Source organism: Mustela lutreola, chromosome 10 (assembly GCF_030435805.1).
Source record: "Mustela lutreola isolate mMusLut2 chromosome 10, mMusLut2.pri, whole genome shotgun sequence".
NCBI lineage: Eukaryota > Metazoa > Chordata > Mammalia > Carnivora > Mustelidae > Mustela > Mustela lutreola.
In genome coordinates, this window is record NC_081299.1 from 12723502 (window position 1) to 12741625 (window position 18124).

General features: G+C 56.0%; 1 protein-coding gene across 1 annotated transcript in view; it reads left to right on the plus strand.

Annotated features, from left to right (window-relative positions):
• IGSF21 (immunoglobin superfamily member 21) overlaps positions 1-18124 on the plus strand; it is a 234704-nt gene that overhangs the window by 150524 nt on the left and 66056 nt on the right. Inside the window, exon 3 of the mRNA XM_059137465.1 lies at positions 6241-6362. Coding sequence (XP_058993448.1) covers positions 6241-6362 — 122 coding nt within the window. The remainder of the gene's footprint in view (positions 1-6240; positions 6363-18124) is intronic.

The following is an 18124-nucleotide window of genomic DNA, read 5'->3' on the forward strand; positions in this document are numbered from 1 at the left end:
CACACGTGTTGTGTTCACAGCTGTGCTCCCGAGTGAGGTGCGGCTCTGTCAGTAAAAGGGCCCTCACACGCTCCCTGGCCTGAGCGCTACTCCGGGGCAAACTTGATCTAAGTCAGCTCATTAGGAATGCCAGTTGAACCGCTGCCCTCTTTGCATGGGGAGCTAAGTGAGGTGGGCGGGGGCTTCTAGATGATGGTTTCGTGGTGGAAGTTTCTAGAATGCTCATCACCTCCCACGGTACTAGGAACAGAGCAGTAAATTCACGTTCTGTGAGAGGCTTTCACATACATTCCTTCCTTTGAGTGTTTCTATCAATTCCGGGGCACAAGTTCAGTTAACATTCCTCATTTTACAGATGAGGAAATGGGCTCAGGCCGCGCAGTGACAGCGCCCCCCGCAGAGCCGAGACCGGAGACTCATGCTGGGGGCAGCACTCCAGCCCCTGCGGCCACTTGCATGGTCCAATTAGATGTCCCTCCCCCTTCCCTTTCTCCCAACAACAGCTATATGGTTCTTGCCCGACTGCCGGCAGCTGCCCGTGCTGGGATACGAACCCCGGCCGTCCGACTCCGAGAACCCAGACGCTGTCCCCTGTCCCATGTCTAATCAGTTCATTAAAGCCCTCCTTACACCGCCCCCCTCTCGCTGCCCAGCCACAGAGACCTCAGCTGCTCCATTTCCAGGAGAACAAATTCCTTCCCGGCTGGAGAGGAGCCTGGATAATGTAGGCAGCCAATTTAAACAGCTCCGGCAAAATACACCAGCGGTTTTCACTCCTGCCACTATTACACTTTCCGGCCGCGGCAGGATTGGCCCATAAGTGGGATATCAAGTTTATTACAGCTATTTCCAACCTGTAATTGGTTTTGTGGAACACAAAGAGAAGGAGGCTGGGGGTGGAGGAGGTGATTTTTTTCCCCCCTTTCTTTTTTTTTTTTTTTTTTTTTCCCTTCTCTCTCTCTTCTGGATGATGGTACCCAGGGACAACGGTGTGGAGTTGGAGTTGGAGACATTTGTCTCAAATGAAAAACCCCGGCCTGCCCGGACGTTCCACCGGCTGGACTGTGTCGTTCGCCGCGCGTGGATTCCTTCGCTGGAAAATCAACCCAGCCTCGCTTAGGCCAGATTTGCTGGTGTTGGGGGGTGAGGGGCAGCCGGGGCCTCGGGACAGGGTCCACCGCCTCAGGGTCTGTGAGCCCCCGTAAGCAAGGCCAGCGTGGGAGTAGCTGTGGTCTGCTTGCTGTTCTCAAAGGAGAGCATTTGGGCATTCAAAGTAGAAATGGTCCTCTGAGGACCCACCCCCACCCTATAGCTTCTCATCGAGCACTTAGGGAAACTGAGGCCCAGGGAGGGGAGCAGTGCGGAGGCCAGCCTGTGGGATGCAGAAGCCGGGTCTCTACTGCCTCCATGCCTTCCAGGCTAGGACATCGTGGTTGAGATGCCGTCGGTACGGGGGTCGGGGTGGGGAGAGTCCTGCATTCTCCAACACGTACTCTGTGCTGCTACCTTTGCCGGAGTCTGCCCACCCCGACCAACTGCTCCACTTTGGACCCAAGTATAAACAAATAGTAGCAGCTAATATGCATTGAGTGCTTTCTTATAATTACCTGAGTTCTGGTTTGCAGACAGCACATGGCCTGTGACAAGCAGCACGGGAACACTGGCTGTTCCGATGTCCACCCCTGTCACCGCCACCGGCTGCCGAGCCAGCCTCCGGGGACGCTGTGCATGTCACCGTGTGTGCTGTGTCCTCACATGAGCCCCTTACAGGGAGCTGCGAGGGCTCCCATTTTACAGATGACAAGGCCGAGGCACAGAGACCTCTCCAAGGTCACACGGCTTAACCCAGGAGTGGCAGAGGGGGCACCTGACTCTGCAGGGCTGTGTGAGCCCCAGGCTTCTGCGGTTGCCCCCACGTTGGGCATGCCCATCTCCTCGACCTCAGGATAGATCCCCCACTGGGCTCTTTTCAACTAATTTGTGCGAAGGGCTCCCCACTTCCTGCCCTCGTGACCTGGGCAGTTCACTTGCCTCTGCCTTGGCCTCGGTTGCTTTATCTGCAAGACACAGATGTGGGGACAGAGCAATGAGCAGGACAGATGAAGCCCTTGCCCTCATAGAAGTTGAATAGCTCACGTTCAAGGACCTACTTATGGATTCAGTACAAACCTGTTGTGTGAGTGAATGAATGCACGGGCTCCTCTCCCTCTGGGGAAGGAGAACCCACACTTTCTTGGGCCTTGGCTTTCCAGGACAGCATCTCATCCGCTCCTGGCAACCTTGCCATCCTCTGCGTGCCGTGATCTTTTGTCACGTGACCTCATGTCACTGTGGCACCAGGGGAGCATCTCGGAGCCCCTGGGACCAGCCTGCTCCCAGGTACCGGCTCAAAGCATCCATCAGCTCCCACCCTATTGGGGGCTCTACTGACTGGGAGCCAGGCCCTGGGCCCTGCTCTCGACTCCCTCTCCCTCCACCAGCCCTCCAGGCCTCCCTTGCCAGGCGGGCCCCCTTCTTCCACTTATGGACATTCTACGTCCTCTGGCTTTCCAGGAAGAACTATTCTACCCTCCAGCCCCAGCCCTAGAGAGGGTGGCAAGGGACCCAGAGGAAGGGGTGGCCGAGAAAATTGTTAATATGCCTAGAAATAGTTGTTCCTGCTGAGCGCTTCCCCACCGATCGGTGCTGTTACAAACCTTATCTCACTTAATCCTTGAGAGAGGTTCAAAGGTGGGTCGTGTTATCCCACTTTACGGAGGAGAGAGGAGAGGCTTGGAGAAGGGAAGTGCACCAAATTACCTAGTAACAGAGTCGAGAACTCTCCTGGGGGTGGAGAAAATCAGCTTGAGGCTTGCGTCTGAGTCTTCCAGAGGTGGGGCACCAGCCTGGGACTAAGCACACTCAGAAGGGGCCCACCTCCACCTGGAGGCCTTCTGTGATCACCCCTCCCCCCACAAGAATCTTTGTCTCCTCCGTGGTGTCAGATAATACTTGGCAAATATCTGCGGCTACAGAAAGCCAGGCTTTCCCTGGCTCTGGTCTCCCAGTGACCTACGGCCCGGGCATCCCCACCAGCCAAATCCCCACAAGCCAAATCGTCCGCAGTTTGGCTCCTCTTCTCCTGGGGGACCTGCAGGTCTTAGGTCTGGGGCAGAGTTTCCAGAATTCAAGAGAAGGTGTGGCTCATCATGTCCGCTGCCCCACAGCCTGTGACATTCCTCCTCCCTCAACCCAGGGGCTGCCACACTAAGAACTAGAGAATAACTTCGTTGCAAATAGCCCCTCGCCCTCAGACCTGGGACCTGAGTGTGCATTCCAAGGCCATCCCCTTCTTTCCAGAACCCTCCCTAAGGCCCAGGGAGGAAGGGGGGGCAGAGAGGCAGCCGCTGGGCTCTCACAGCTGGGCGACCGAAGTGCCCGTCCTGGTCCTGGGGAACAGGAAGGAGTGATTTACTCCTAAGCTGACTGGGAGGCCCCAGACTCGGCCCCAGGAAAAAAGATGTAAATAAAACCAAAGGAAAACTAGGTGCGTCCTTGAAACTCCCCTGTCCCTCAGCCGGAAACAGTGATTTACGACTCAGATCATTCCTTGGTGCTTTATCTGGGGTGTGCGGGTATGGGTGGACGTGTGGGGTGCAGCTGTATTTTCCTAGTAATAAAATCCTCGGTCCCGGCGAATAAATTTGAGGAGACAGTTTTACTGACAGATTTTTTTCTCCTTTGTATAATAAAAAAAAAATGGAGTGAAATTTGAGATTGGGACGATAAGGGCTGCCGCATTTTAGGAGGAGATAAAAAAGCAGTTCCTGAAGGAGGCAAGGCTTCAAGTCACACGGGCAGGACGCCTTCCACTTTTACGACTTGGGGAGAACGTTCCTCAAGACTCCACAGGCCTTCCCGTGTCCTCCTGCTAAGGACCCGCTTGCCTGGGGGTGGGGGCACTGAGAGCAGCTGCTCTGTCTTCAGCTCCTGGCGGTCCCGCCTGCCTGGCAGGGCTTGCTTGGGTGGAGGGCAGCCCCACCCCGGGATCCAGAGCCTCACCAGGAAGCCCCACGCGTGCCTTCGGCTGAATATCCTACCCTCTCTAAGCCACGGCTTCTTCCTCTGCGAAATGGGCAAGATGCGGTTCATTGCACTCACTTCCCAGGGGCACAGGGGGGGCCGCACAAAGCGATGGCACCTTTCTCGTCTGGGGCCAGATCATTCTTTGGGGTCATCTTGCACCTTTTGGGATGGTGTCGGCATCCCTGCTCTCGGCCCCCAGGTGCCTGCACCAAACTGCCGTCCTGCAAGGCCGTGACACCAAAGATGTCACAGAGACGGGGTGTGGGCAAAATCATCCCCCCCTCCCCCTGCTGAAGGCTCTGGTTTGAAGGTACTCGCTCCTCTTCCTCCCTCGTACCCTAGTCTTGGCGTCCCCTCTCTGGGCAGCCGGACTCGTGGTGCAGAGGAGGCGAGCTGAGAGCACACAGCCCCACAGGGGACGTGAGTCAAGAGGACGAGCTGAAGAGAAGCCCAGAGGTGTCAGAGGGGCATGAGCGTAGGGAGGTGTAAGGAGAAACCATGCTGTAGGGAGTCAGTCCCATTGCTCATCTTCACATACAGGGTCCTGGAGCTTATCACCATGCTAACCCTGTCTCCGGGGTTCCCTGGGGCCTCCAGGGACAGTTAGGGACCTCTTCACTCCTTATGAGCTTACAGACTGGGGTGCGGGGGGTTGGGGAGAGGTGACACATACTGATGTGGGCCGGTGCCTGGCACACAGTTGGCGCTCAATAAATGCTCGCCGGATTGCATCAAACCTGTGTCCCCTAAACCAGCCACCAAAAAAAGGCTACATAGGCCAGACAGATGTGGGTCAAGTCAGCTTGGGTCCAGAGGTGCCCAAAGGAGCCCGGCTGCCCCCGGGGCCCGTCCTCTCGGGAAGGCTGCAGATCTTTTCAGCATCCCCCGCCCCCACCGTAGCTGCACCCAACGCCTTGGAGAAAGCCCCCCCCAGGCCACCGCCCTCCCAGCCAGCCCCCCTGCCTCCACAACCAGAGCCGCAGGGAGTTAATTCCACTTCTCCAGGCCCAGGCATGAGCCTCCTGGGTTGCAGGCTGTTAGCGTGGAGCCCAGCTGAGCCGCGAGAGGCGGCAAGCTCCGGGTCTATAATAGAGTTGCTGACGCAGGCGGAAAACTGTAGGGAAAACTGCAGCCGAGTAAACAGATAAATAATTGAAACAGTGACAACACATACCTTGCTGCTTTGTGGAGTAACACTTTCATTAGCTGCAGGCAACGCGGGAGCAGGGAGTGCCGGACACTTGGGTCCGACTTTAAATCAGCCTCGAAGAGCTGGGCGCCTGAGTAGCCTTTGTCTTCGGTCACCTCCTGGGGTTCCCCTCCCCCCAGACTCCTCTGGGCCTTAGTGCTCCTAGGCGCAGGGGGGGACCTCCCGCCCTTCCTGCTGTCTTGTCCCCAGGACAGCGTTTGAGGACGGTGAGCCCCTGTGTGGTCCAGGGGGCTCTATCCCCAGGTCGCTGGCATGAGTGTTCCCTAGTTTCCTCAAGGGCCCCCTGCCTCCAACAGTCCTCACCCTAAATCATGTCCAAGGTAACCTCCACCACATTGCCTTCAGGGGCAGTTGTGCCCCCCAGCCTCCCCGGCCCTCCAGGACCTGGCAGCTCTTGGTTTCTCACCATTGCCTTTCTGCCCCAGGCGCTCTGAACACAATCTTCTTGCCTGGAGCGCACCTGCTCTTTCCTACCACAGGACCTTTGCTCTGCTGTCTCCTCTGCTGTCTCCTCTCCCCTGCCTCCCGCACTCCCACCTTTTGCCAGGTTGCCTCCTGCTGTTCCTTCAGAAGGCAACTTAGACCTCACTTCCTCCAGGAAGGAGGACGACCCTATCCCCAGATGGGAGCTGCATTCTGGGCCTATCCCTGACAGAATTTCTCAGAAAGTATTGCCTGGGAGAAGAGCCAGCTCTGCTCCTTCCTGGCATAGGTCCTCAGGAAGTCACTTCCCTCTAGAGCCTCAGTTTACACATCAGTAGAGTTGGGATAACCTGGGAGGGCTCTAGTGGAGGCAGTGACATGTCCCCTAGAGGCCTCCCCAGGGCACTGGGGTGTGGGTCGGGGTGCGGGTCGCACTGGCCTCTGATTCTCCCAGTGTTCCCCAAACCCCTTGCGTGTTGTCTGGAGCAAAGGGGCGGGGCTGGCTGAGCGCTCCCCGCAGCTACCTCTGTGCTCTGTTGCAGGTGACGGACGGCGGCACCATCAAGCAGAAGATCTTTACCTTTGATGCCATGTTCTCCACCAACTACTCGCACATGGAGAACTACCGCAAGAGAGAGGACCTGGTGTACCAGTCCACTGTGAGGTGAGGGGCCGGGCGTGGGGGGCCACTTCTCCAGCCCTTTCCCGTCGTATGCCCTGTGACGCTCTTGGGGGTTCTCACGGTCATTCCCCCCAACCACGGACGGGCTTGGAAGGCAAGGCGGGGGGCTGTGCTGCAGAGGGGAACCCAGTGCCTCGAGGGGCCTCCCCTGGAAGGAGGAGCAGGGAGGGGTGGAGTCGCAGCTCTGCCCAAGGCAGCAGACCCTCCACACTGCATGCCCCAACCCCAGCCCCACAAAGCCGGCTCCTCCCCAGTCCTGCGATGTGAGTTGCCCAAACCCAGTTTCCAAGCAGGGACAGTGAGGTCCAGAGAGGTGAGCAGCGTGCCCCACGTCCTGCAGCCGCAGGGACAGAGCTGGGACATTAGCCCCTTCTGCCTGGCTCAGCAGCGCGGGCAACACGCTCTCCGGTCTCCGCCGGTCCCCGCCCAGCCAGACCCTAAACAGCTGGATCCGGGTCAGATGAGGCAGCAGGACAGAAGGAAAGAGTCCTTAGGGATGAAGACACTTGACATGTTTACCCCACCCCTTTTCTAGAAGACTCTAAGGTAGCTGCAGATCCCATTCCGTGCCCTGCTGTGTTCTCGGTGTGTGGGTGTCGCAGCCCCGCGCCCTCCTCGTGTCCTCTCTAAAAGGCCCCAATCCTGTTTTTGCCCTTGGCGCTCATGTGCCAGAGTGCGGCTCTCCTTCTGGAGACCTGCTGAGCCCCTCGTCGGTCTTCAGCCCCAGCTCAAGCACACCCTCCCGTGAGATATCTTGTTTAGATGGTCTCTCACCCTAGCAGAGCGACTGTCCCCCGAAGCCAGGTGGCTGCCAGCCCTCTAGTGAGAGGGGGAGAGATGGGGAGTGGGGAGCCTCACTACATCCATGACAGGTACCTTCACACGGACACTGAATGTGCACAGTCTTGCACACATACACACATGTGTGCGTTTTTCCACGTGACACAGCTGAATGCTTTGCCTGGTGCCCAGGTAAAAAGCAGCAGTCTGCAGGCCGGGCATGTAGTAGGTTCACAGTGAAATTTGCACACTGATCCTGGGTATGCTCCTCAGCCCTTAGGACCTCAGGCCTCCCTGGATAAAATTAGAAAATTGGATGGGAAGTTTGCACAGGGCTCGCCCAGCCCGGCGTAAGAAAACTGGCAGGTGATCCCTGCGCACTTTGTGAGAGGGAAGGTGGTGCTCCCCTGGAGGACCTTTCTTTGTTCCCCTCCTCTCTGGGCTTCGTGCCAGGAGCTGAGAACCAGCCCTTGTTGGGGGAATCTGGTGAGCATGTGGGCGCCAGGGGACGGGGGAGAAGCAAGCAAATGGCCGCAAAGATGCCTCTGTTCGTGTCCATGATTTCCCCTGTACCTGCTTCCAAAAAGGATTTGGGGCACCTTAAAATATTAAAGCACACCTAAGACCAGCCAGTTACAGTCGAGATGAAAACCTCTTTTTGGGAAGCAGATAACCGTCCTGGGAGCCACAGATGGTTCTGGGGAGGTGAGCGCTCAGATCCTCCCCCCAACATCCCCCACTGCTTCCCAGAACCCACCCCCTGCCTCCACCCCACTCCCACAGGGTTACCCTGGTCTCTGAGAAGCAACTGCCCCCCAGCCTATGCCATCATCGCCTGCCCTCCACTGGAGTCCTTAGCCAGGAAGGAAGCCCTAGAGCCCCAGACTAGCCCTTCCCAGCCTCTCCCGCTCAGTGGAGCCCCCAGAGCCTAACCCTGGGACCGTCCCAGAAGATCTGGTTCAGAAGGAGCTCAGCCACTTCCTACTGAGTGACCTTGGATGAGGACCTCTCTTGGTGTCCGTTTCTTGCCCTGCAAAGCAGACTTCATCGGATGGGTTTCTCACCATCATTGTAGGATTTATTTTATTTTTTAAAGATTTTATTTATTTATTTGACAGAGAGAGAGAGAGAGATTACAAGTAGGCAGAGAGAGAGAGGAAGGGAAGCAGGTTCCCTGCTGAGCAGAGAGCCCGATGCGGGGCTTGATCCCAGGACACTGAGATCAGGACCTGAGCTGAAGGCAGCGGCTTAATCCACTGAGCCACCCAGGCGCCCCATCATTGTGGGATTTAAATGAGATTTCAGTCCCGGGACCCTTCGTTCCAATGCTGGCCCCTCCATCTCCATGCGTTAGTGTCACCGAGGCTTGGTAACTCTGTGCCCGAGTTGCCCCGATCTCTAGAAGGGAATGACAGTAGTGAGCAGCTCCCGGCAGCCTTGTGAGGGTCCCCAGGTTAATTCACATTTAAGTGCTGCCACGGTCGCTGAGCAATGCATGTTTGCTGTTCTTGCCCAGAAAACCCGCTCCTTCTTCCACCATAAAACACCCTCACCTTTTTCCAGATCGCGTAAAAGCCCCTTATGTGTCTTCTGGCTCTTCTCATCGTCATGAAAAGACCCTGTAAATGCATGCGCAGAAGTTACTATTTTCTCTAGCCCCGGTTTACAGCCAGGGTTAAAGTTGGGCAAAGTCAAAGTTGGACTCGCCCCCGGCTGGCATGACACCGACTGCATCAGACCCCAGGCCACCTTGCTCTGGGTCTACACCATGCTGCCCTGCTCATCTTAAAACTGAGGACACTGAGGTCCAGTCAGGGAGGGGGTCCGCCCAAGGGTCACACAGCCTTGCTGACTTGTGGCCGGTGCCCTTTCCCTTCCCAGCCTCCGCTCCGGGGGTGGGTTCCCGGAGCAGCGCGAGCCAGAGCAAAGGAGCCTCAAAGAGGCCACAGCGGAAGGGAAGGAACGAGTTTAATCGGATCAGGGAGAGCTGGCTAGCAAAAGGAGGCTGCGTCTCCAGGCTGCTGGGCCCCATTAGGGCTGGCGGCGGGGCGCGGAACTCCGCATTTACATATAAATGAAGATATTTACAAATTAATGCATCTCAACTAGAGAGAGTCCCAGCTCCACAGCTGTCTGAGCCGCTTCCTCCTCAGCTGGGGAAAGTAGGGGGAGAAGGAAGCTGAGATCACTAAGAACTGGCAGAGAGCAATTCTCAGGCAGCTGAAAGGAGCCCAGGGACTCCCAAAGCGTGTCCTCCTGCTGGTGAGGTTCCCGGAGGGATAGGCATGGCGGGGGGGTAGGGGGCGGTGATGGGACTGCTACCTCCTGGGAGGTGCAGGTGTGGCACCCCAGTTCATGACCTTGAGCGGGTCACTGCCTCTCCCAGTGCCCCAGAGGTCCCATCTAACCAATGTCTATAGAATGAACCTCAGAATCCAGAACTCCCAGTTTGGAGCTGACAGTCATTTCTTCCTTCAGAGGATATTTAACTGAGCACTTACTAGAAGCCTGACATGGTGGAAGCTGTCTTGGGGGATCCAGTGGGGAACACCAAAGACCTGGCATTAAACTTTCGTCGGGTTGGGGAGGGGGAGACAGTAAACAAAGAAAGCAAGACATAAGTAAAATTTGCAGTACACATTCCACAAAGGTGTGAATTCGGATGGCAGCTGTATGATGAGGGGCAAGCAGGGCACAGTGCCAGGGAAGGACCACTATGCTGGGCTGCTGGCCGCATGGTTAGGCAACCACGGTAAGGACATGGGCTGGAAAGGGCCATCATTGTAAGGACAAGGGCTATGTGGCTGAGGATGGGCATCTGTAGAGCAGCCTTGGCCGATGGGAGATGTTGGGTGGATCTGCCGGCCGCTCTGCCCCCTGGGTGGGACTACTCAGATGGATGGCCACTGTGCCCTGGGGCTCCCCAGCAGGAGTGAGGCTGAGTGGCTCCCCCAGGATCACCTCCGTGATGCACCCATGTTGCCTCCTCCCCTCCCCACTACTCTTCACTCCCTTCCCAGCTCCCTGGGGCGCCTTTGCAAATTAGCCACTGGCTCCTGAATCCTTGTCACAAACTCTGTTGCTCTGGGGCCTCCCTGAGTGGGGAGGCAGGATAGGGGTGACAGTTCCACCTGCTGACTTCCTGCGTGCCGTCCTCCACACCTGCCCGCCCATGTCTCTGCCTCAGCCCTCATGCACCTGTTCCACCAGGCCAAGAACGGGTCGAGCAGATGGAGAGATCCCCCACAGAGGGGAAGAATTTGTGGGCAAAACTTATGAATCTTTGCAGAATGTAGCACATCCCACATCCCAAAGTCTTCTGCAGTCAGCCCCTTATCCCATTCCTTATGTTGTGGATATCCCGAGGAACACCAAGCTTAAGCCAGCAGGCTTCCCAGGCCCTAATTTGGCAGCGAGGGAAGTCTACACTCAAAGAGTTGAGGGTGCTCCTGCCCCTCCCACACCTTGCCCATTTCCCTTTGCTGAACGAGGCCCCACTCATCCATTCAGGTTCCGCTTGCACGCCCCCTCTTCCAGGAAGCCAGTCATGACTGCCCAGACCAGATCAGATACCCCAGGGTACTTCCCCTCCATCCCCTCCATGCCCTGACACTAGGTGTTCAAAGTCTGCAGATCCCACTAGACTCGAAGCCCATGGACATGGGAATGGGTGTCTTCATCACTGTCCCCCAGCCCCACCCCACCCCCACAACATTGAAGAAAATATGTAGATGCTTGCGGGGTGGATGAGTTAGCTGCGGAAGCTGTGGTGTTCTCCCACCGGCTGGCTCTCCCTGCAGCTGGGGAAACGTAGGAGGGAGCGGCTTGCCTCCCTTCCCCCGCACCCCGCGCTCCTTCTCCAACGTTTTCATCCTTCATTCATCACAAAGGAATTGAGCAATTGCTACATGTCAGGGACAGTGCTGGGGATAAAATGGAGAGCAAGACATAATCAGACCTGCTCTTGTGAGGTTTGCAGTGTAAGGGGTGAGGAGAGGCAGACTATAAAAATATGTTTAAAAGAATAAGGAAGAATATTGACAGTTGGTGATAAGTGTGTGAAGGAACAAGGTAACGTGACAGAGAATGACAGGAATAACAGAGTGTGCAGCGGGTGGGTGGGGGGCGGCTGCAAGTTCTCTTAGAGGAGGTGACATCTCAGCAGCAATCTACAGGATGAAAAGAAGTCACTGGCAGGGTTGGGGTAGGGAGGGCATTGCAGGTAGAGGGCACAGCAAGTGCAAAGGTCCTGAGGTGAGAAAGCTTGGCATGGTCTAGGGGCTATTAGAGGGCCAGTGTGGCCAGAGTTTTGGGAGCAAGCTGGCATTTTGTTCTGTGTCCTGGAAGCTGCTGAAGGTTATGGTCTGATGTGATATACCTTGCAAAGCTCCTTCTGATTGCCCTGTGCAGGGTGGGTTGGAGGCGCCAGGAGTGGAAGACAGAGCTCTCCCCAGATGAGTCTGGGGAAGGAGACACAGGTCTCTTCCTTGGCCTTGGGACTTAGTTTCCAAGCCTGAGTAAGCTGGGAGAGGGAGTGGCCACAGTGTGGCGCCGGCAGGGGCCAGGAGGCAAAGGGGTGCCTGAGAGCCAGCTTTCCCTCCGGGATCTGGTTGCCATGCCCTGGGAACATGTGCGCTGTCCCCAGAAGCCCCGGCTGGAGGTGGAGAACAGCTGGGTGAGTGGGGAGGAGCCTGGGGCCTTCTCAAAGCACAAGAGAACACAGTGACGCCTCCTTAATTCATATTTATCAGGGAAGGGAGATTGGGGGGGGGGGGGTCAAGTGAATGAAGGAAGAGCCTGGAGGAAAGAGGGAGCGAACAGAAACGCAGCTTCCTTTATTGCTCCGAGACACACCTACTCACTATTCCCTTAATGGCCGTTTTGACCATTGCTGCCTCCAAGGCCCAGAGCTGGGGTGGGGGCTGGAGAGCAGGCACAGCACCCAGAGGTGGTCTGGGTGCAGCCCCAGCCTCTTCCTCATCGGACCTTAAAGCCTGTCTTCCTTCCCCCACCCCTGCGTGCCCAGAAGCTCCTCCCAGGCTCCGCTCTAGCTCTTTCATTTCAGTAACCCCAGACCCTACTCCGCGTTTAGAGAGGAACAATAAATATTTGCGGAACGAAGGGAGAGAAAGCGGAGATAAAACATGGAGATAAATAGCTAACAATTCGAGTAATAAAGTGATAGCTGTCCTAGGAAAGACTCCGATATAATGCAGTGACAGATCAGAGCTGGAGAGAGCCGGGAAATCACAGAGAAGGTGGCGTCTGAAGTGGCCCTAGAAGCATAAGGAGGTTTCAGACAAGGAGGCGCAGGGGGCAGACACTCTAGGCGGAGGGCACTGCGTGGGCAGAGGTGTGGAGGGAAGGAGGCTCTGGAAGGAGTGGCAGGACCCCTCCAAGCAGGCAGACAGACAGAACCTGCGAAGTACAAGTTCCCTAGAATCTGTTTGAGGGAACACTGTGCTGGTTTTTATTTATTTTTAAGAACTATTTATGTGTTTTGTTTTATGTTATTTATTTTTTTATAAAGATTCCTTTTATTCATTTGACAGAGATCACAAGTAGGCAGAGAGGCAAGCAGAGAGAGAGGAGGAAGCAGGCTCCCTGCTGAGCAGAGAGCCGGATACGGGGCTCGATCCCAGGACCCTGAGATCATGACCTGAGTCGAAGGCAGAGGCTTAACCCACTGAGCCACCCAGGTGCCCCTATTTATGTATTTTAGAGAGAGAGCAGGGGGAGGGGCAGAGGGAGAGAATCTTAAGCAGACTCCCTGCTGAGTGGGGAGCCTGATGTGGGGCTCGATCCCAGGACCCTGAGATCATGACCTGAGTTGAAATCAAGAGTCAGGCACTTCACCAACGGAGCCACCCGGCCACCCTTGTGCTGGTTTTTAAGTAGATGCATTCGCTCTTTGGTCCAAAGAGGCTTGCTTCCCAACAAGTGCCCTTGGATCTGAATTACATAGCTCCCTTGTCTTTCTGCACGTTATCAGGAGCCGTGCCTCCTTTTCCTCCGAAATATGCACAGCACGTGCTGTTTGCACAGACATGTCCATTCGTGTGTTCAGGCATGTGCCAGGTGATGCCCAGTTCTTGACCCGCTGGAGAACCTCCTCCTCTCTCGAACCCAGTAAGCCTCTGGGTATGCGAAAGAGCCAGGGTGACATTATAAGGACAACCTTGAGCCTTTTGCTGCAGATTATTCAGAACAGATTATGCCTCTTAGTCTCATGTGAATTGAACCCCCCAAGTGGGAGTGGGTCCTGGTCTCAAAACCAGGGATGATTTTAGGAGCGAGGCTGCAGTTCTCCTTCCGGCCACTAGGGGAAGGTCCAGCCCCCGAGTTGCAACAAATTGTCCTTGGCAGGTGTGGGATGGGGGGGAGCTTACCCCCTAGGTCAGTCCCCGGACCTCCTGCATTAAGATCACCTTGGCAGTGGCTTAAAAAAGATCAAGTACTGGGTCCACCAAGATGAATTTTGATTCAAGGAGACTGGAGGGGGCCTGGGGCATCAGTCTTTTTAAAAAGTCCTGCAGTTAAAGTTGATCCAATCACGCAGCGCCTTCTGCCTGCTCCGATGTGCTGACTGGGGCCAAAGAATTCAGATGATTCTAGTTGCTGCTGGCCGCTGGAGGCCTGCAGGCGATTTTCCTAAGGCCCCGGAGGCCACACTCATTTGGGTTGAAGATGACAAATTAGTTGACCAGCTAGTGATCTCCCAGTCCAGAGTGACCTCACAGGCACCAACCAGTTCCTGAGCCTGGCTCACCCCCCTCCCCATGCCCGGCTGGCACATTTTTGGGGGGACAGAGAACAGCTGGTGTGCACGGGGGCCTATGCTGAGCTTCTCAGAAAATGAAGCCTTGACTAGGGAACAAAGGGGCCCAGGTGCAAAGGGCTCTTCCTCCAGCCCTCTGGCATTTTCCCCAAAGGCAGAGTGGCTCTCTGAGCCAGAGTCCCACTGGGCCCAACACCAGGCGGCTGCACCTGCGGGATAGCCCAGAGCACCAGTCAGAGAAGGAGAAGTTACTGGACCCGCCCGCGTCCGGCGCTGGGCCTCTCTCTCAGGACAGGGACCCTACCTATTTCACCTCTCAGTCCTCAGTGCCTGGCCCAGGGCCCAGCACGGAAGCCCAGGGCCTCAGTAAGGGCTTGTGGAATGAATCGATTGGCGGGTCATCCGAATGTGGGCTTAACCATTTCAGACAGTCCGCGGAACTGTTTCCGACCCATCATCTGGTTTCACCCTCACAACCGTCCCATGGAGCACCCATCTCAGATTCATGGAATCCTGTTGTATAGATGATGACACAGAAGAACAGAGAGGTGCGGTCACCGGTCCGAGGTCACACAGCATGCCCGTGGGGAACCCTGGGTTCACACACCCAGCCAGACTGCATCTCTGGGCCTCTGGAAGAGGTTTGTTCCATGCCCAGGGGAAGGCACTAGAGACTCGGGTAACTTACTAAGGACATATGACCTTGTGTGTCCATCCCAACACACACATGACAGATGTGTGCACGCGCTTGCTTGTGCACACACACACACAGTGGATCTGTAGCCCAAGGCACTTGGTGCCTTTGGGTAGGAAGCTGCCAGAGTCAGTCTCCATGTTAAAACTAGCTACTGCCCAGCCGTTCCCGGCCCCTGGATGCCCTGGCCAGGGGGACTGAGCAGGGCCCAGTCCAGTCCCAGCTCTAGAAGTGGGACTCCAGGAGCTACCCCAGCTTCTTAGCTAGCGGCATCAGTCCCCTTGACCGGCTAATGTGCTTCCACAGCCCTGAGTGGGATGTGCCCCCTGCTCCTCACCCCTACCTGCCCCCTCCCCAGCCACCTCCCCCCGCAGTCACTCCGTGCATCACACTTCTGCTCTTCCCGTGCCAGTGGCCCTTGTCCATTCACACAGATGCCGCCACTGCTCACACTCGGGCCCCAAGTGGCCCAAACTAGCAGGGCCCACTCGCCACAGACTGGTGCTGAGCTCCCGCCTCCCCGGGGCCCTCACTTCCCACCCGAGGATGTTGATGTTATTCTCCTCTTGTTCCCTGACTTCAGTCTTTCCTTTTGCTTCTGTGGCTTCCCTCTTAGCACGACCTTCTTTCTTTCCCCTTCCGGTCTTGCACTTCCTGTGTGGGGGTTTTGTCCTGTTACTCTGTGCATGCAAACACACACACGCGTACACATATACAGGCAAACACGCGCACATGTGCTCGCACACACACGATACCTTGCCTCCCCTCCTCCTGCACATACCTTACATCTCTTGGGATGGAGTCCCACAGTGGCCCCAGAATCTCCCCGGCAGCAGGGATCCCGGATTGCAAGGCCCAGAGCTTCAGGAGGGTCCCTATTCCACACTGGCCACACTGGGAGGGGTTAGGGGTCAGGAGCACTTCTCCATGGTTGGGTCTTGGGGTAGTGGACAGCTTTGATGCAGGGGACAGAGTTGAGTTGCTCTTTTGAGTTGGCAGCTCCCACAGAGCTGCGTCCTCCCGCCACCGCCGCTGTCCCCATTCTCTGTTCCCAAGCCCCCATGAGAAGGCCACTGGGGCTCCCAGAATGTGTCCTTCTCTCAAAGGTCTTCCCCCTGGGGAGGGAAGGCTTGCAAAGCTGTCTGCTGCCCTCTGGTGATGCACTGGGGTATTGCATAGGGGGGTCCCCTGCCAGTACGCCTCGCCCCCTCCTCCCCCACCCTCGCCAATCACAAGGATGGGTCTTGTCCCTTAAGCATGGGGAAGCTTCCTTTTTGCATCTCTAGGGCATCAATACCCAGCACAGAATGTCAGTAGAGATTAGTTAAATTAATGATCTGACAAGTTATCTAAATGCGGAATTACTACTTCTATCGGTCAGCAAAACTCTCTCCCATCCATCATTTGCTTAAACCCTAATGACAAACCTATAGAGTGCAGATCTCAGACCCTATTTGTGGGTATTAAGTTCAGCCCAGAGAGGGGAATAGCCCAAGAGCTGGGAGAGCTTCTTCCTGACACAGAAATTTCCTCCCTTTGGGGTTTCCCCAGTGAATGGAGCTGAGCCCCTTGCTGATGGAATGGGGGGCCCTGGGGTAACCCTCTCCTCCTCTGGGGAACAAGTTGCCTATTACCAAGGGCCTCCGGGAGACAGTGTCTTCACCCACCATCAACCATAGGGAACTGCAAACTCGAGTCAGACCTGGGATGCAGAGGGGAGGTAGCTGTGAGGCCATGTCCCAGGCACTGAGCTGCCTTTCAGCCACCTAAGCTAGGGCTGACGGTACTGATTCGTCTGCCATTTAAAGTGTTTCCTTTGAGCTGTGGACATCAGGAAACAGAGGTGAATAAAGGAGGTAGGGTCCCTGGGCTATGTCTGCAACACAGGGAGAGGCCGAGGGAAGGGCCTCTCTGGGGTCTGGAGTACAGAGGAAGCAGCCCGGTGGAGGCCAGGGAGTGAGCATTCTGGCAGGGGAGGAAAGCAAGGGGGTGGGAAGTGATGAATCCTGCAAAGAATGTGTGTGTGGGGGGTGGGGTTGAGGTAGGAGCAGGCCTCTTGAACTTGACTGTACACAGGCATTGCTTGTTCAAATTCAGTGGTGGGGGTGGGGAACCCCGTGATCCTGTGTTTCCCATCATCTCCCAGGTGACGCCAGTGTTATGGTCCACACGACCCATTACGAACGCCCAGGGGAGCTTTGTACACTCCCGATGCCCAGGCAGAGCCCTGACGGTTACATCAGAACCTCATGGGTGAGAGGGTGGGGTCACAGGCATCCGTTTTGCAAAGCCCCCCAAGGTGATTCCCACAGGCAGGTGAGTTTGAGAACCACTGCCATAGAACCCTGCGGGTCATCAGAGTTTGAACTGTATTCTCGAAGTGATGAGGAGTCATTGAGGTTGATCCTGTTTCTGTTTCGGGGTTGTGAGATCGGCCCCAGCTACCGGGGAGGACATAGGGGCGGAGGCAGAAAGCACCCGTCACTAGGTGACGGGGTGTTGGGGTATGCTGGCCAGGCCGGAGGGGCTGGGATGCGAGGAGGGTCTGGAGGCAGAGCTGGCAGGACTCACCGATGGGCTGCAGGTGGAGGCCATCAGAGAGAGAGGAGTTGCCAGTGGCCTCCAGGGCCGTGGTCAAAGCACTTCGGTGGCGGTGGTGGGGGTGGGGGGTCCTGCTTCCTGAGGCGGGGAGACGGGCAAGGATCAGCCAGGGCTGGGGACCGCTGCAGAATTCCCAAGTTCTGTCTGGGCCAGGAGAGACGTGTCCGTGAGACACCTGAGCAAAGACGGCAAGTGGGTCAATGGACACGCGGGGCGAGGGACAGGTTTCGGTCAACAGACACAGGTGTAGAAGCCACCAACACATAGACGCCATTTAACGTCACTGTCCCCTCCCGGACTCAGGCCAGATCTGCCAGTAGCCTTCTGACATCCACCCAGGCCAACTGCCCCTTTCTTCAGGTGAGAAAACCAAGGCCCAGAGACTGTGGGTGACTTCCCTAACGTTGCACAGCAAGTCAGCTGTGAAACCGAAGCCCATCTTCTGACTCCTGGAGAAGCATTTCTACTCCACAGAGCTCAGTGCGGCTTCTCCAACCCCGGCCCGTGGGACAGAGTTGCTGAGATGGCAAATCATTTATGTATCTGCAGTCAGAAAACTAGAGCTGTTTGAAATTATACACACACACACACACACGCACACTCACATCTTTTTCTTCTAAGTAAAAAATCAGTAACTGGGCTGTCAGCTTTATTACTAATTACGCAACTACTTTATTGCCAGTATTAAAAAAATTGAAGGCTAAAAATGTCCAGGAAGGACTTAATTTAGTAAACGGTTCAGAACAAAGTATTTGTCGTCGTGGTATTTCTTCACATTAGAATTTGCTCCGGGTGATTCAGACCTCCTCTTTAATATATTATTGCAGCCTAATAAAGTTCCCAGGTTCTGGGAGAATCTTTGCCTCGGAAGGTAATTTTGTTTCAGGAGGC